At 34.2% G+C, this 19,505-nt stretch overlaps 4 protein-coding genes across 6 annotated transcripts in view; 1 reads left to right on the top strand and 3 right to left on the bottom strand.

The window, feature by feature from the left end:
* LOC106660809 overlaps window positions 1-2,220 on the bottom strand; it is a 60,343-nt gene extending 58,123 nt beyond the window's left edge. Inside the window, exon 1 of the mRNA XM_014383756.2 lies at window positions 2,190-2,220. The gene's annotated coding sequence lies outside the window, so the exon portion shown is untranslated. The remainder of the gene's footprint in view (window positions 1-2,189) is intronic.
* LOC106674408 (disks large 1 tumor suppressor protein) overlaps window positions 1-19,505 on the top strand; it is a 565,060-nt gene that overhangs the window by 37,117 nt on the left and 508,438 nt on the right. The window lies entirely within an intron of this gene.
* LOC112126606 lies at window positions 6,664-9,834 on the bottom strand. Of its 3 annotated transcripts, none has more exons than XM_024225941.1 (4): window positions 9,736-9,823; window positions 9,252-9,302; window positions 9,041-9,206; window positions 6,664-7,453 (listed from the first exon to the last, which is right to left on the bottom strand). In XM_024225941.1, the coding sequence occupies exons 3-4, from the start codon at window positions 9,175-9,177 to the stop codon at window positions 6,922-6,924; spliced, it is 669 nt and encodes a 222-aa protein (XP_024081709.1). In that variant the 5' UTR covers window positions 9,178-9,206; window positions 9,252-9,302; window positions 9,736-9,823; the 3' UTR covers window positions 6,664-6,921. The 3 variants fall into 3 exon arrangements, with proteins under 3 accessions (XP_024081709.1, XP_024081708.1, XP_024081710.1); XM_024225940.1 differs by having other exon boundaries at window positions 9,041-9,179; window positions 9,736-9,822; XM_024225942.1 differs by lacking the exon at window positions 9,252-9,302 and having other exon boundaries at window positions 9,041-9,179; window positions 9,736-9,834.
* LOC106660808 (AMMECR1-like protein) lies at window positions 13,691-18,997 on the bottom strand. Its single transcript, XM_024225939.1, has 4 exons — window positions 18,594-18,997; window positions 14,594-14,704; window positions 14,327-14,532; window positions 13,691-14,262 (listed from the first exon to the last, which is right to left on the bottom strand). Exons 1-4 carry the CDS (start codon window positions 18,809-18,811, stop codon window positions 14,093-14,095), a joined length of 705 nt encoding a protein of 234 aa, XP_024081707.1. The 5' UTR covers window positions 18,812-18,997; the 3' UTR covers window positions 13,691-14,092.

Genomic DNA, 19,505 nt, shown 5'->3' with positions numbered 1-19,505 from the left:
AAATAACTGTTTTTATTTTTTAATAGTGGAACAATATTATTAAATTTGGGAGATAAATTTTGTTCTGGTCTAGTTGTAGCCTGTTTGACCAGACAGGGGTTTCACTTTTCAGTCATTTCCAGTTATTTTTCTGTCTTATTTTTTTAAATCTGCCCCCTCATTCGTGAATAGAGAAAAGGGTTTTGCCCGTGTTATCTCTGTCTGACGGTGTCTTTGATAGGATTAGATCTGGGTTTTTCTTTGTTTGTTCCGGTCGGTTATCACGATCTCGGTACGTTTCCTTTTTATGCTGTCCAGCAGTGTTTCGTATGGAGTATAAATGATGTTCATTTCTTTGTGTGTAAGTTGCCTTGTGTTGAATGCTTGTATAATTTACTTTGTAGTCGGATTGGTAGTTCAAGGATGATCGGAAATGACGAAACTACAACATATAACTAGACGAATGGTGAAATATGCGAATATGGTCAACCATGTTTTCTGTTTGATTTGCATCCTTCTGGACGACGCTCATTGCATGTTGACCTCTGCCTTAACACCACTTCTTCCTAAGATGGGCAATTCCCTTTGAGAACGAAGTAATCTTCATCATGCATGTTGAACTGCTTCTTTTAAATGTCCTCTTTAATAAAAAAAAGACAGCAATTATTCAGAAATCGTGAGATGCGGTCTGGTGTGATGTAGGTTTCAGAAAAACATTTTCTTTATCGTGCCAACGTTTCGATCTTTATTGAGATCATCTTCAGAGCCTGGGATTTACAAACATTGTTTCCATTTAACAAATACATTTAGGATGTGGAAAAGTGAATTTATACAATGCAAAATATATTTTTTATATTCAATCAAAGTATTTCTACTCACTCAAAGTGTTTGTCTTCTGTGTAATTGTGCCATTCTTGCGTGTCGTGTTGAGAGTGCTAGAAATACTTTGATTGAATATAAAAAATATATTTTGCATTGTATAAATTCACTTTTCCACATCCTAAATGTATTTGTTAAATGTAAACAATGTTTGTAATCCCAGGCCCTGAAGATGATCTCAATAAAGATCGAAACGTTGGCACGATAAATGTTTTTCTAAAACCTACATCACACCAGACCGCATCTCACGATTTCTGAATAATTATCGATTAACGGTCACTAATCACCTCACAAAAGACTGCAATATTTAGTCGTATAATGATGATAACGCATACAGCTACTGACATGACTTTCTTTACATGAGTTTTTGTTAATTGACCTGAAGTTTGAGTGAGAATGAGTATAAAACAAAATATTTGTATATGTTCACCTTCGATTACCCCCATTTGTAGTAAATCTTTTGTCAGAAGGATTTTCAGTACAATCCTTCACCACCCGACATATTGTCCCTCTTATACGTCATTTGTACAACTCAACTCCAAAACGACAATGTTTAATTTTTATTTATTCATTTGAAATAAGCAATAATTTAAAAATATCGTTCCTGTTTACAGAATACCACTTAGAAGTTAGCCTAAAGCTTTTGTTTACATTCTCCTGCCACCCCCTTAATCGTGTCAATTGTCATGCAACTCGTTCAACACAAAAACCGCCACGACTACGACAATGCGTACAACTTTGAATTGGCGTGAAGTACTAAAATTACGGAAAATGGAAATACAAAGTTATAGGAGGAAATGGTGAAATGAGGAAAAAGGACTGACAGACGGATACAACGATAATAGGAATGTGAAGGATGATCGGAAACAATCAAATTATGGAAGTTATTATGATCATAATATCAACGGCTTTATTCAACGCTGATTGAAGATTTTTGATTGTCCGAAAAAAATTGCAAAAATACTTCAATTTATGGTCTGACTTCAAGCTTGATTGATTATTTGATCTATCGTTAGTATTCTCAAGTAAATCAGTGGTTCAGTAAGCTAAGGAAAAAAGAAAAAAAATGTAATTGTTTACATTTAAAGTTGATTAAAGTGTTTTATTGACTTTATTGTCTAGATTTAATTTTTAGATTGTTGAAAAAACAAGGTGACAAGATAGGCAAGTCATGGACCCACTAGCGCTTTGTTTATTTTCTTTTGGTCGAACTGGTCAGAATCTGAACGCGTCCGAAGTAGCAGTGTACATAGGGTTGAAATTTAAGTTCAAAAATGGGCGTGGTTGGGCGCACGATCTCATCTGGCATCGAATGGGAAGAAGAGGTTTACCTGGTTGGCAATATGAAGGTCACATGATGCATACCCGGTTCAGACTGAGGTACAATCCTACTCATATCGATCCGCGCAGCCTCAGCACCAGTTACACTGTTTTCAAATTCATATCCTCCGTAATACTACATCGACACCCCATTTCCCCCAAAGGATTGATTTATACAATTTTTTTTAATTCGCCAATGATAAGCGAGTAAAGGGTTTGTTGACTCTGGGTTTAACATCGAAAAATGTTTGAACGGGAAGCGACACGACTATCACGAATGATATGATACATGGTATCAACAAGTGTGAGATACAAATATTCGAAATCAACACTAGAATGACGCATATCAAAATCTTCCCGAAATTTGTAAATTAAACAAAATCGTCAGCAGTGATTTACAATGTCCGTAAAACATGGTTTAACGAATTTATACTGTCAATTAAAAACAGATTTGATCACACAATTGGATTAATATAAAGTTTCATAGATTTATTTATTCTTGATAAATTTAAAATTGCGAAACATGAGGCGTGTACAAAAATTCAAGCACCAACATTTAGTTGAACAGGACAAAATACTTACATACACATACAGTATGAACTTAGAACAGGCGTTCCTCGAATTATAATGAATTAACACACGAGAGATTAAAACAAGTGAACATGCACAAAATTGTTTCAAACGTTTTCTATAAAAACGTCAAAAACTACAAGCAATAACATTTCAAAAAAGGTGTACATTTTTCTATTCCCTTATATCTCCAAAATCTTAAAATGTTAGATAAAATACTAGATCAAACAAGTTTCTTAGGTGAAAATGTAAAAATGTACCAAATCATGTGCTGGTACTTAAAAAAAAATGTCAACCTTCATAATAACTCATAATATATCCTAAAATGTGATTCATACAAAGACAACGCAAGGATCACTGGTCACTGAATCGTCAATAAATTGGTAGAAGTCATGAATACCCTTTAAATTTAAAGTATTTAAATTTTGGCTCGCATGAGACCCACCTTACTCCACGATGAAGCGCCTTCTAGTGCTAAAGAAAAGTCTCCATGCCCTACTTAGTATCGAAAAGAAGGCATACTTTGTGTACTTTAAAAGTATCGATTCTACCAAGGATTTAAAAAAAAGTTAAATCCACTGTATTGTACAAAAAGGAAAATTAACAGGAACAACGGGTAATTGGTCATAAACCCTCTTGTGCTAATTTGGGAACGCATTTTACTACTCGGGGAGGGTCATGGTCAGAAATTCCAGGAGCGACGGTAGGAATCGAAACCACGGGGTCTATACGACTTTAACATCTCCAATATTACCTATTAAGTACATAAACCAAACTAAATTTTAAGTACCTAAACATTCAAAAATTCATAGTGCAGGAATAGGAGTGGCATGAAAATGCCAAAAAAAGTTATTTATTTACACAATAATGATTAATGTCAATAAAAAAACGATCATCTCAGAATAAACAAAATCTCCTTCCCTTCAATGCAGTCCCCAAAAATAGCAATTCTCAAGCCTTTTTAATGCCAATTTATTTCTGAGAAAAAGCTTTCGCCTAAGACCCATTTTTGAGGATTGAACACATTCGTTGTGAGATATCTCCATGTGGTCTGGGGAGTGATGAGCATGAGAAATAGTCGCTAACGAAGTAGCACCGTTTTTTGCTTTGCATCTTCTGTTTAGTTACTGCCTGCTTTCTTCAGGTCAGTGTTTATATCTACTCTGTCCTTTGCTAGTTAGTGGTTTATGTAGTTTAGCTCCTGTTCAGACTGAGGAAATTTCTCCTCAGAACTTGCAAAAGCTTTCTCACTTTGTCCTGCGGATGGTATGATTGAGATGAGAAGCCTCTTATACTCACCCCACTTTTTTGATGCTTTTCCTTTGTTAAATGCTCTTCTGGTTTCGACCCTTAGTCTTCCCAGTTCTTTTTTCCAACAAGGGTGGTTCATATCTTCTTTTGAGTTCTTCCAAAGGGGATTTTTGGGGTTTGGTCTGTCAGACACGATCGGCATTTCGTCGTCTACATCGTTGGGTTTTTACCTCTCCCCTACCCTGATCAACCACCAAGATATCACCACCACTTAAGGTGGCAAAAGCGTATGACAGACCAACCAAGCGAGGATAAGCTGACCAAGTTGATCGCTAACGATCAAACTACATATTAAAATAACCATTGTTTTAATTCCATAGTATTTTCTAGTAACATTTGTAATCCACGATGTTTCACTTTAATTCATATTCAGTGCTGGAACAGACCCGACCACGACCAAACTACAGCTCTCCCAACTCACAAGGAATCAACAATAAAGGAGCTACCGATAGTTCAAGCCAGGAACATACTTCTTGACTATACCTAGACAGCAGGCATGGAATCTAGGATCTAAATCCGTCATTTTAGTGAGATTTCCTATTGTAATCTGCGGGGTGATGAACCAACAGCTTGGCCGTTTCGATCATTCTGATACATACCAGTGATGATGGCGTAAGTTAAAACACACTGCGAATTTAGGGGAATAGCAAAAAAGTCGAAGAAAAGTGCAAAATTTTATAATGGACTTAGATTTATTAATTCTTCTTGATTAACTGGATAATGGTTTTATATAGTATATTAGTATCCAAAGATTGTTTATCGAAACAAAATGATCGATGCCCTGTTGTGAGTATAAACCAGAACGCTTATAGAATACAAAACCCCTGCTTCCTAATATTCCATTATCATCACGATCAACTTCATCATCATCACACTGTAGTGAGGATTTGAAAAAAAAATTCAAATACGATCTTTTGTGAAGGAGAATATGTTAAAAGGCCGAAGGACTTCCATCTTTCCTGCTCACACACATTTTCTTTTGTACGTTTACCTAATTTTTATGTTGACTCCAAAAATCAAGTTTACTTTGTACTTTTGAAGCAGACTCACCGCTGCTGATACTGCAGTCTTCTCTCTGTCTACTGCGAATTATTTCTTAGTTCTTGAAACCTTGAGTCGACGGATACGACGACATGTCGACTTCAGCCATTTGTTAGGTTATGGCAGACCTTTGGAGGAAGGAGGTGCTTTTTAATCGAAGTTGTTGATCACCGAGCACAATTAAATATTTCTATCTAGTTCTAACATGTCAAAAACAGAATTATATTGTATTCGCACATCTATTTTTTGGCGGCATGTCGCCAACCTTTTGACCTGGACCCAGCAGTTTACTTTAAACTACTCTGTTTTGAAAATGTTTACAATGTTTCTTACAAGACATATAACTATTTTTGTCCCTTATTTTTACGTTTTGGGCCATGACACACCAATGCATTGGTCACCATGATGGACACTATTATTCTCGTGGATGGTGTGGGAGCTGTCTAGGTTTAAGTCTTATTTGTCGGTGTGTACTTTGGAAAGTACACTTTTTCCTTTAAGACTAAGGAACTTTCCTTGGTGCCTCTTCGCTGACTTCTTTTGGGGTGAGAAGTATCTTCTCGATGTGGCTAATGCTTCACACTGTCTCTGGTCCCTCCTGACAGAGTCAGCTCTTTTTGTCTCTGCTGTGCCCATCTTCTTTCGATGTTAGTTACGAGGGCAGAGGCTGGTATAAAGGCCAATAATTTTTCTCAAATCCTGCCTGCTGAGCGAGAGAGAGAAAGAAAGAGAGAGAGAGAGAGAGAGAGGGAGAGAGAGAGAGAGAGAGAGAGTTCCTTTTCGCNTGTTGATTACGAGGGCAGAGGCTGGTATAAAGGCCAATAATTTTTCTCAAATCCTGCCTGCTGAGCGAGAGAGAGAAAGAAAGAGAGAGAGAGAGAGAGAGAGAGAGAGAGAGAGAGAGAGAGAGAGTTCCTTTTCGCCTTCCTTTTTGAGAGATTTATAAATCTCTTAGCGTAACTTCCCTGATGCTTTTTTCCAGTGTTTGAGTTTTTCTTTCTTAAGTCTTTTTTCCAGTTCCAACTTAGGCCCACACTCCGGTGCATTAGATGTGGTTCTGGTCCCATGGGTGAGAGGGCTGCCTGTTCATTTCTTTCTGTGCCTTCATGTCCGGGAATCCACCTTGATAGGTCGGGTTTTTTTAATTTTTCTGCTCGGTCCTTTTCATTTTTAATGTGAGTAATATTTTAAATGGTATAAGTGATGTTTGTGAGTTATTGTTAATTTATGTATTTATGTTATGTTTATATAATTCTAAGTCTTGGAGCAAAGCGGCGAATCGTGGAGTACTTGACAAGTGAAGTAATATCGAAGATTTTTTTTCACCGAAAGGTTAGTTAAAAGAGTAAAAGAAGCGTTGATAGTACTGGCAGATATACAGTAGGTCATTTATTTGGCGAAATACGTGGTTACTCGCCCAAAGCTTTTACAACAAAATACAGGTGGTTTTACGATAGAAATTGCATTTCTGTTTCATCTATCTCTTTGTCCCGCCAGATACGTTGTTTCACTGTATGACGCAAAAAGCCATAAATGCTGAGGAAGAGAACAATTGGCAAAAGGTAAAGAGAAATGACAGCGCAGCATTTAATATTTCAGTAGGTATAAACAAAATATATAACAAGACAGGATGTAAGTAGAAATAGAAAAATAATGGTTTAGGGTCATAGTTAATGAAAACTTCTTTGAGGTCTTAAATTTTGTTGATAGTAAAATAAAGTTTTAATTTTTGCCTAATAGTGTACATAGTGTTTGCTCTCTTAATTGTGTTTTTTATTAGGCAATAAATAATCATTATAATAAAAAGAGTAACAAAAACAATTATTGCAGTTTTTCTTTAAGTAATGGTAGGCATTTCTTCAATTTGCTTTGATCGCTGCTGTATCCCAGCATTATCATCTCGGTATGTTCTTTCGTTGGAAGCCCTCTGAGTGGTTCGCTCGTTTCGTACAGAGGCAGATGATTGTCGTTCATGTCCTTTGAAATATTTTTCAACCTATTGTTCCTTTCGACATCCCAAGTGATGCTTTTCCCGGGAACTTTCTTGACCCTCAACTTTTTCAAGTCGCCTTCGGCGTCTTGGTAACATTTCAAAAAGTCGAAATCCGTGAAGCCGTACCTTTCCGCCAGCGGCTTACACATCTCGACGATTTCAAGATTCAAGTAGTTGTAGTTCTCTTTCGACCTCGAATGAGCTTTGTAATCGTCTACCCAAGCCTCCAAGGTCTCGACGGCTTCGCTCAAATTCTTCCTCTTCTCCTGATCGGTCGTCCTTTTGAATATCACCTTGGCTCTGTTGTACATGGAGTTGATGACTTGGTACTGGTACACCGGATCTCTTCCCTCCAGCAACCTATAACATCAAACAATGCCCTCAAAGTTTTCATACGAACATAAGTTACAAAATTTAATGATAAAAACGCAATAAGTTAGTAGTAACACATAATATAGATGAATAATGTTTTAGAAGACATGCATAATAGAAACTTTTATTTACAATTTTATAAAAAAATACAAAAGTAATAATAAAATAAATAATAAAAAAGTATCAAAAATGACAATAGCTGAGACCGTCTATCAGGAGTTCACATCCATTTGAAGAAAGAAGAAACTGAATAGAGCACAAAAATAATTATAGTAATGTGTGGTGATTAGTGACCGTTAGTCGATGATTATTCGGAAATCGTGAGATGTGGTGTGGTGTGACGTAGGTTTTTCAAAAACATTTTCTTTATCGTGCCAACGTTTCGACCTTTATTGAGATCATCTTCAGGGCCTGGGATTTACAAACATTGTTTAGATTACATATACAGATAGAAACACAATTGTTTGTAAATCCCAAGCCTTGAAGTTAATTAACGGTCACTAAATACTACACATAAAATATACTAATACGAAAGAATAAAAGAAAAATAAATAAAATTACATGATTAATAATTAAAATTTTTAACTTAAAAATCCCGTAAAGTGTAGCTTCCTTTACATAATTAATTAAAATAAGGGAATGGATTCTATTTAGAAGATTAACTATGGCTACATCCGATATGTGTTCGGAGCAAAAAAACTTTTCCTTATTAATTAAGGTTTTAAGTTGAGATAAAAAAGTCAGTGTCACGAGCGGTTGAGATGGGAAGTTAGTGCCCGAGGGGATCGAAGCTCAAGTGGTAGAGCAGCGGCGTATCAAGCCGAAGGTCGTGGGTTCGTATCCCGCTCGTGACACTGACTTTTTTATCTCAACTTAAAACCTTAATTAATTGTATGATACTAATTGGTCAAGCGAACCACGAAAAATAGTGAACTTTTCCTTATGTTCTTTAATATTGGACAATTATCCAAAAAGTGGAATGTATCTTCATTTTCTTTCCTATTGCATAAGGAGCGAAGTTAATTTTTCACGAGAAGTGGGGTTTATATAGATTTAATAATTCCTATTTAAATTTTAATTATTACACCCAAATCATCGGTATTTACCCCCAAATTCATATCATCCAGTCTCAGTTGCCTATATATGATACTGACCTTGCGCCTTTCTTCTCGGTTATTTTGGTTAAAAAATTATCATTTTATCCTTAAGATGCAATCCATTTTTGCTCCATTCCTCTACATAGCCTAAAACTGTGCCAATCACCTACCTTCTTCATCCAACAATTCCACTCCTGAAACCAAAGAATTTTGGAAGACATGCATTTCTAAGTCCTCAATTCTTTGACCTTGTTATTTTCGATATGTGCATACATTTGTGAATATTGACGAATCGACAGTTAACTTTAGATGTTAAGACGAAAAGAGTATAATCGTAATATATACATGTCGAAGGCGCAATACATATTTCCCTTGACCCAGTTGCCCCAGTGGGCGCTGACCTTCCCCGAGGTTCAGACACCAAAACTCAAATCTCTACATTATTTTTTTTAGTTATTCAACGCCGTTTTGTACTTACCTAATAGTTTCTTGGGCCTTTTCTTTGTCCTTAAAACCACCGCCGCTAAAAGAGTTTTCGTCTTTTTCCGCGCCGAACAGCTTTCCATTTCCCCAGTTGTTTTTTTCCTTCCTTTTTTCACTCGGCACTTTCGGCATCTCTGACAATATACAACAAATGAGACACCCTAAGGATAAATTTATCAAAACGATTTTTATTATAATGGGTTTACTTTTTAATGATCTTAAGTCACTCCGCTTCCGGTAAGTGCGAGGCAAAAGTCCTAAAGCAAGGAGACAAGTTAGCAAAGGAACTAAGGACAAATTATTTTTTACGTTTTTTTTAATAAACTTAAATTGCGAAATGGAATCAAACTTTTTTTTGTATTAAAGTGAGCAACTTAAGGAGTGTCTTAAAATAATTGACCGTTTCTGATCAAATCCTGCACCGCCTAGTCTCGTTCGTCGAACATCTTAAGTACATTGCGGGTGTTTTGCCGACACTGCTTTCATAGACGGACCAGGATCATCAGAACTTTTACTTAATTAAACGAAACGAAATATAAAAGTTAACAAAAATCAATTTAAAAAAAATATAAAATACCCATTGAACAATAATTAGTGTTGTTTATATTACAAGGCTGTAGCTAATTAACTATTTTTTGCTGAATTATTATGATGTGATTGCAGGAGATATTGTAAAAAAGCCTGTCTTACTTGTTTAATCCGTTGTTTGCTGTTCAGAGGTCGGACTGGCAATGAGAGTCACCGACAAAAATAAAGTCGATGCTGAATCCCAATGACCTATATGGTGGATTCTTTCGGCCTTCTCTCAACCCCCAAAGTTGCACGCGACCTTAGCATTACTTAATTAATTATTCGTACACGTGTACAACAGTTTCTTCTCTGAACTTTTCACCCGGAAAAATCAATATTTATCTCAACATTTGGTCTTAGGCTTTGATACTTTCCAATATTAAAAAGATTTCTTGGAAGTTTGCTGTTTTACGGAAAATTATGTAAAACAAACAAAACATGCTTTCTTAGCTTTGTAGTTGTTATGTATATTAACTTTAACGAACTTTTGGGTGCAATTTAGAAATAGTTGGAATTGTTTATTGCATATAAAAAATAAATAAAAACTTAATTTAGGTATTTTGTCTATTATCACTCATATGTTTAATAAGATTCAAATTATGGGATTCTGCATAAATATTATTTTTAAAAGTTTGTAAGCATAACTACTGATATAATATTTGAGAAAGTAATGAATTAATATACACTTAGCAAGTAAAAATATTAATTGTCAAGACTACTACTGTGACTTTGTAAGATCTTGATAACTGTGTGGTGATGTACTTGTAAGATTGATCATTTCTGATCATTTTATACGCCTATTATAATTTTTTTGTTCTTTCCTTTTGTATTTGGTGAATAGCCAAATGTCACTGTCAGGCCGAACAACAAGGAAAGGCAGACAAACAAAGAAAAATCAAACCCAGCACTGAAGATGGCGAAATGCAAAAAGTTGTTTGACAGACCAAACCACTGATAAGCAGATTAAAATGATTTAATGATTGATTTACAAATGATTTAACAGAAACCCCTAACCATAGTCGTTTTTCCTACTTAATGATCATATATCTTTAATGCATACAATTTTTACAATTTTTAAAAAAAATTGAATTCTAATGACCACAATTGCAATTTTAATTGTGCTTGGTTGAAAAATGTATACATTACATCTAGAAAGTTGGAAAATGATTTATACCATAATTAATTAAATTACTAATTAATGTAATTTATAAATTGAATAATTAAGGTTAGGAGTGTTTAGGAAGTAACAATTACCAAAATTTGCAGTTTGGCCTGACTTCCCTTGCTGTTTCGGCCTTTTGGACATTCTTCGGCTGAAGATAGTTAACAGCTTCTTCAGTTCTGGGGAGAAATTGTCTTAAAATGTTTGTTGGCGATATTAATAGTGATATGAGCATGAAATTAATAAAGCACAGACCGGCCACTTATGGTGAGAACCCGAAATATGTCTGACAGATTCAAATAAGTGAAGTTAGGCAGACCAAAATGATCAGAAATGTCCAACTACAAGTTCATCCTGCATACCTACAAAAAATCTCACAATTATCGAAAGGCAAGAAATTCACCTACTGTCAAGCAACATGTTTTTCTATTTTTTAAATATAATTTTTACAAATAATATTGAATTGTTGAACATATTTGTTCCTAGAAAGGCATGATTAGGATTTAGACATACACAACGCCCCCGCTTATAATCAAATTTATTGTACAATTTTGTTTTTAGATATATTAAATTACAAGGAAGGCCAAGACGTTTCAATTTAAGCAAGGCCTAATTTTACATTCAAGCAATCCAAGTAGCTGATTTAAAAGTTTGAATTTAAAATTGAAATACTTCCAATTAGTTATGACAACAAAATCTCGTTTGACCACCTATATTGGGAATTTTTCGTAAACATTATGTAGTAGATTTATAACGAAAATTGGCAGTGAATAGCATAGTTATTGATATAGGCAATGTACGAAACCCCGTCAAATTCAATAATTTAAACATTCGCCTGACGACAAGCCGGGCTACGTTACACATTGACTTTTACATCATGGATGGAATTTAGTTTTAATAGCTGCCTTCCTATTCACTCATACATTTGTAAACAACTTTGATATAATATATACATAGTATATAATGAATATATTTACAATAATAATTATTATTGCACTATACAGCTAGTATAAAAAACTATCACTCAATAATTTTTAATTTTTATTTGTATATTAAAAATGTTTTTCTTGTTCTTAACCTTTTTACTATCAATATTTTATTTTTATTATGACCAATTTTCTAACAAGGCTTTTAAAATTTTGCTGAGTCATTTAAAAAGTTTAATTGAGGTTTATGTAGTTTTTTAAGTATCAAATGTGGGGTGTTTCAAGTCAGTTGTGGCCTCCTCAGTTTTTCTCACATTTGCATTGACTGATTATATCACAATGTTAATCATAAACAATTCAACTTGTTTATGATTTATTTGATTGTTATCACAGACCACAAAATATTTCTTTTGCCTGATAAAGACACTATTTATCTTCTGAAATTATTCTATTTAACTTAGCAAAATTATTATTTAATCGAGTATACAAAATGCTAATTAGTAATTGTTATTAATAAGTGATACAGTGGCTTAATTTTGTTTATTATCCTATCATTTTTTTTTTAATGTTTGATGATCAAAAATTACCATCTCTGCCTTCGCTTCAATTTAAACAGAGATTTGAACTGGTAGATAATAACAAATTCAAATGTAAATGTACCCAAATAACCAAGACCCAACTATTGACTTAAGAATACTTGGAATCGGTTTGTGGAATTTTTATTACAATAGCTTAAGGTTGATTAAAAATTTTCAAATTGTAATTTTTAGCAAATAGTTATTGATTACAGATTAATATAAACTAAGTAAATGAAGTTTCGAGTAGGAATAATACACCATTAAAGTTTACAGCTTTAGATTTAACATAAAGAATATAACCTGTGCAACCTGGACTTTAACAAAAACTTAACCACTATATTAATTATGACTTACCAATTATAAAAAGATAAATATTAATTTATATATACTAACCACCCAATATACCTAAATAAAACATGCCTTACACACAAACGTTATGGAATATATTTTATATCATTTACAGGCTATTATGTGATGTAATCAGATTAGTTTTGAAAAATAACTGAACTCAATATCCTATGAATGAAAACAGTGAAACATTAAACTTGCATTCCATATTATAATTTTTGTCTATTTAATGACTAAAGCATCCTTTGCTGAGTGGCTTACATTTTCAACATTTTGTACCGCAAGATACAAATGTGCAGTTATTTGGTAGAAAAAAATTAAATAAATAAAAACAAATATACCTTAAATTGTCTTAACTTAATTAGTTTCATATGAAAAAGGGTATATTGTCGTCATCTCTTTAAATGAAAAATTTAGGTTCAATAATATGGACTTTTTTTTTGTGGAAATAAATATATATATATTAACTTTCAGAGAATAATGTAAACAAACGCTTGCTGTTCAAATGGAAATGGGAAACGTTTGCTCTGTGCATGGTTAGAGCAACATGATTACAAAAGAAGCAAATCCTCGAAAGTTAATATAAATAATGAAAGATGATTTAAGACAATATATTCTCTTTTGTTTTAACTCCTTTTTTAAAATGAGATCTTAAAAAAAACAAATGTTTCTTTTTTCTTTCTACAACATATTTTTGGCTTGTAGGATGGTGAACACATTTGGATGAATAAAAAGAGTTCGTATCACACAAATGCTTATAGATGTATTTAGAGCGTGGAATTTTTTTATTTTTACCACATTTATTTTATATATTCTGTGTTTGTTAAAAACATTATTATGCTGACGACATCTAATTATTATTGAATATTTGTGTTGTATTTATTTTTTTTTTCTTTTGAGCACACCTTTTAAGAGACACAAGGTTTCTCATCAATTTACATATACTGCTTTTTTTAGGTTTTCTTTTAATATGTTTAAAAATATTATTTTTTTTTTTGTAATTTCGATGTTTTACTATTTTTTTTATAATAATTAATTTCTTTAAAAAAATCATTAAGCCAGTAAAAACCTCATTAAAAATAACAACAATAATATGACAAAATCAAAATTTTGATCAACAAGGAAACAAAAAGTTTAAGTACTTATAGCTATCCTTTTGCATCATGAGCAATGATTTGTTTTAACATTACTAATTTCAAAAAAATATATTCTTGGCCACTTTGGCTACGTCTACTCGTCACATGTAAAAAAAAACAACAATAAAATTGATAAAACAAATATATACACGTATGTATGTGTATGTGTAAGTAAAATTAAAACGAATCTTGTATGAAATATGTTAAATGAAGTGCGAGTAAGACTCCAAGTAGCCAAAGAACCATAAGTCATTGCCTCCTTCTATACTGTGGTGGAGTAGTGTGGAGGCGATGGTAGACTGGGGGGACGTTGCCCCCCTGCCCACGCTAGCACCGCCTACCGGCTCTCCAAGACCTGAGGTATTCTTGATATCCGACTGAGACCTTTTCGGATTGATAACGCGTCAGCTTTATCCCTCGTCGAATGTCGGGTGTCACTACTCCTTTAAATCCGCCTTTACGGAGTAGAGAATCAATCGTCTGGAGTTGGTCCCAACCTAAATTTTTTTGAAAATATTGAATTCAACGGTTTTATAGATTCTTTTAAACTTATATATAGACCTTGTTCGGTGGCCACTTCTGGGAGATACGTTGCAGTCCTTTTATTGCCTTTTTCATTGTGAAATTCTATTCTGATTCCATGGACTCCGACCTCCCAATCTGTGTAGTCCGTTCCATCCTCGAAATGTCGAAGTATGGAAACAGACACATGAAGTTTTGTCAGCTCATCCCTGGATATAGGACTGAATCGAGAATCTTTTACAGCGCTAAAATACACTCATTAATACATACACAATAATGGAATTTTATAATTAAAAAAGGACTTACCTTGTCACTGCATACTCTCGAATACCGCTATGAAGATTGATGGCATTAAAAGTACCAATGCAACCTCTCAACCTTCTATCTCTACCGATTTCCCAAGTTACAAACAGTGGACTGTGGAAATTTTGTCATTTATTCCCAAGAACATGCAAGTAATTCTCATTTTGTTGTTAATGATATATATTTTTAGTTTTTAACAAATCCAAATGAAAATGTGTATATATGACAAAAAGGAAAATCAGGTAACAGGTCTTCCAAAAAGTCCTGTTGTTTTTTACAATCGCATCTTGTTCCTTTGGGCTTCAGTCTGTTTATTATTGGATTGATTGTAATGCGATCTTTCCTAGGTCAAACACCAATGACTTAATTACTCTTTATAAATATATCACATAACTCTAATCCTGTCTTAGTTAAGCGCCCAAACAGTTAAATACAAAATGGTTAGAGTTGAATCCCAAATCTGTCTAGATGAGTACAAACTCGGTTTAAAAACGACTGAGGCTGCTTGATATGCTCGGTGTTCGGTGAAGATGCACAAGGATGGTTCAGGAAGACCAAAGATTATCGACGAGCAGCAACTGAGAGATTTAATGGAGTTGGATCCCCGTGAAACCTGCTCAGAGCTTCCAAATTCATTATCCCCAAATCAAACGCCTGGAGTTACCTGTATCAAATGTTAAAAGTAAAATATCAGCTGAAAAATAGGTACCGCACAATTCAACTGACGCCAATAAGCTTGTTCTTTTATCTCTAGCCTATAGCATAGTTCTACGATCAAAAATAGAACATTTATGAATAGAAATATCTGCACTAAAAAAGGGTCTCGGGGTTTTCCCCTGTTGAAAAAGCTAGGAAATTTTGTAAACCTGATCAGTATCAGAAAAAAGTTTTTCTGGATGGCCAAAAGTATCATGTTCTACAAGCTTGTACCTCCAGGTCAAACCATTATCTCAAAGCTTAAAAATTTTGATCACGACTCAGTTATTTGAAAAGGCCTATTATGGAGATAAAATTAAAATGATAAGAGATGGGAAACTTTGCCACATCCGACATTCTGTTTAAAAATGTCATTGACAGATTACCACCATTTCCTAGTTTCCACTAATAGCCTCAAGGGCCCAACACACTGTCAGTTTATCTGTCAATTTTCTGTGTGACATCTGAATGATTGACTTAAGTAACTGTAGTTTAGGGTGGTTTTTATTCGTCTCGCATTTTATGCTATTTATATTACATCAAAATTATTTATTTATAAAAGGATGAATGCATTTCGAGGCTCTGTTAGTCCCCTTCATCAGGTAGAGTTTACTCTTGAGCAGCTGTTTTGAGCTTTGGTAAAAATTTAATAGAATACATTGCATAAACTACAAGAGAAAAGAAACAATCCTACATCTATAACAAAAAGAGAAGAAGAAGTAAAAAGAAAAACAACATAAAATAACTGTATTTTTATCCAGTCAACTGTCAGTTCAAGTAAATGTTCAGTACATGGAAAATTTCATGAACGATGAAGTTAAACTAAAAGCCTACATTTTCAATCCTTTTTTTTAAAAAAGATAGTTCTTACTCACTTAATGTGACTAAGAATCTTAATGTGAATAAGAACTATCTTTTTTAAAAAAGGATTGAACACCACACTCACTCCACCATTCACCATTTCTATTTATTTGCCTATTTTCATTTATCGAAACAAGACTTTTGTCCTGTACAATTCTTCTATAAGTGTGTGGTGATTAGTAAGTAAAAGTTGTTTGGGGGGGCATCAGTGGCTGCAACGGTTTAGGTGTTATCAAGGCGCTCATCACTGTAAGGTAATATGTCCCGGGTTTGAATCCAGCGGCCCTGCATTCCAACCCGACATACTTACAAATGGGCTTTTATTCAAAAACATCGACACCCTGAAGGTTTATACGACCTCTGCTGTTGTGAACCCTCATAAAAAAAGTAAAATAAAATAAAAAATAAATTAATAAAAAAAAAAATTAAAATACTGTTTGGGTTCGTTTTTAGACATGTCCCAAACTTTGGAAAGGGTCTGACCACCTGGAGTTCCTTTCAAGTTCATACGCACTCCTTTATTACCAAATCCTAAAATTCTACCTATCGTTGCTTCAGAGTAAACTGCGGCAATGAGTTAAATCGATCCAGGCCGGTATCCCACAAGGGAGCATTCTGTATTCTATTTATACTGCTGACAGATCCCAACACCATCCTTATAACCTACAGCGATACCGACATTTTAATTCATAATTCCAATTCTACCCAACAAGCCACCACCAATATCCCGGAGCATCTTGAGCTCATTGAAGAATGGTGCGAAACGTGGAAGAAGAAACTGAACAAGGACAAATGCACGCAAATTACGTTTGCGTTAATTATTACAATTACAGACATCTACACACGTAAAAGACTTAGGGCTACACTTGGACAGCAGAGTGATGTGAAATGCTCACACATGAATCAAGCAACAAAGATTAAATAAATGATTTGAACTAATTACAAAGAGACAAAAATCAGACATGACAGTAAAGAACAAACTAACTCTGTACAATAAATTTGTCCTATTAGGACATACGAAACCATATACCATCTAACATCCAACGAATCCAACCAAAAGCCCTCAGAAGAATTCTACAAACTCCTAACATCTCCAATCTCACTATCCACAATGGCCTCGTAAAGAATTGATCAGTTCCAGCTTCCTCAAGTTTCACCCCAATATATCAACCCATCTTAACCCTACTGCTCAAGCCCAATCCACTACTTCCCATCCCAAGAACACTCCTGGAGATGCCTCATGACCTCATCCCCTTTCAACCGATAACAAACTAAATGCCGGCATTGTCATGCTTCTCATAACACGTCCTTTGGGTGCAGTAATGGTCATAACATTTCGCCAGGGATTTGATAGCATTAAGAATAATTTGTAATGTGTATAATTCATATAAAGGATTCAAATAAATATTAAAAAATAAATTATTTTAGAGGGTTCAGTTAGCTAGATATGTTACTGTTCAATCATTCCTCAGTACATAGTCTAATTTTCTTCTTTGTCCTTTTCTTTTCACAACCTTTTTCTGACGCATAAAGCGAAGGAAAAAGAAAAACTGCAATGTTGTTACACCTGCTCAGTTTACTCTTCCGATCTAGATTCCTCAATTGATAGATAAACTGAGCATGTATGACGGACCTTAAGAAGTATCTTGAAAACCGACAGTCTCGAATTGTTTGAGTATTTTTATTACTTTCAATTAATTAATCTGTATTTAAGGTATTGGTTGAGATAAAAAAGTCAAAAGGTGAGGTTGAGATGGGAAGTTAGTGTCCGAGTGGATCGAAGTCACGATAGCTCAAGTGGTAGAGCAGCAGCGTATTTAGGTCGTGGGTTCGATTCCCGCTTGTGAAGATGACTTTTTTATCTCAAGCAATACCTTAAATACAGATTAATTAATTTTAAAATATTATTCGGTCAAGCAGACCACGAAAACTAGTGAATTTTTATTACTTTCTAAAATAAGGATTTTTTTTGTTCAAAAGAGGGTTTTTGTCCATGCTTCGCAGAGGTACTCAAGCCAAAATTAACATTGTTTTTTATATATTTTTTTATTTATGAAAAAAAAACGACAGGACTTTTTGGACGATTTGGTTCATTGTATAATCTTACCACATATGCCAAGTCATCTTGGCTTTACACAAATATTTGAAAAAATGAATATGAAAATCAAAAATAGTAAATGTTAACAATGAAAATCATAATGACTGTTAAATGTAAAGATGATATGAGTTAAAGAAAAGCTTTGTATATATTTATCTCCCTCCCTCTTACACGATAATAAAACTAATTATTTGTTTTTTCAGGAAAATCAGGTTGATATTTATGATTAGTGGATAACCACTATCACTGTAGACGTACAATTGAATCGAAGCGATAATTAACCATTACAGGTCGTATTGTAATTATTCGTACTACATGAAATAATAGAGAAAAAAAATTAATACTCACTAAGGGTCGTTGCAAAAGTCTGGAGATTTGGGTGGTTCCAGACTGTGTAAATGGCAGTACAGAACGTCGAAACAGTAGAAGCACATAGTCGGATGTGCTATCATCCCATTTCGGATTCCGTTCGTCGGAATGAGAGCTGGTGAATTGCTGCAGGGCACACTGCAACTGGAATTGTTGTTGAGTTTCTGCTTCTTGGTGCCACAGCATCCAGAAGCCATCCTTTCTCCGCCAGGAGAAACTCAAGGGTACACAAAAACGAAAACGTCGGAACGGAAAGAACAAAAGAAGGAAACAAAAAGCTCGGGAAACGGTACAAATACAGGCGATAACAGATTGAGACAGAGAGAAAGAGAGAGAGAGAGGGACACCACCGAAAATTGCTCCCCCAGACGAGAGATTTCCCACATTCGGTTATCGCTATCGTTCCTTAGGTGGAATCGATAATAAACAACATCGATGGAATTTTGGAACAAAAATACAATACAATAGCAATAATAATTTATTTAAAAGCAAATACAAGAAGTGTAATTTGTTACCAAAATTAACAACATGAACTATACAATAATGGAACCTATTCCGAATATGCATACAGTAAAAATGTCAGTCTGGTCGGAATCAACATTTTGGATTATTACTAGTCAAAATTAAAACTCTAAACGATTATACAATTTATTATCATACATTAAAAAAAGAGTATTACTGTTATGTCAAAACAAATTATCATACATAAAAACTAGTACAAACAAACACACAACACATACACACACACATTCAAACAATGATTCTAAACTTCATTGAATAAATCGTGTAATTAGGGGTCGAATTAAAATAAAAACGCCAGTTCTAGTATTATTTATGAAGGAAAACAAAAGTCGATGTTATTTGATTGACCTATTTCAGTTCGATACCGCC

The sequence above is a fragment of the Cimex lectularius genome, unplaced genomic scaffold, assembly GCF_000648675.2.
Source record: "Cimex lectularius strain Harlan isolate CLEC.00 unplaced genomic scaffold, Clec_2.1 scaffold81, whole genome shotgun sequence".
Classification (NCBI taxonomy): domain Eukaryota; kingdom Metazoa; phylum Arthropoda; class Insecta; order Hemiptera; family Cimicidae; genus Cimex; species Cimex lectularius.
Note: the sequence above shows the minus strand (reverse complement) of the source record. Positions and strands in the feature narration are given on the sequence as shown.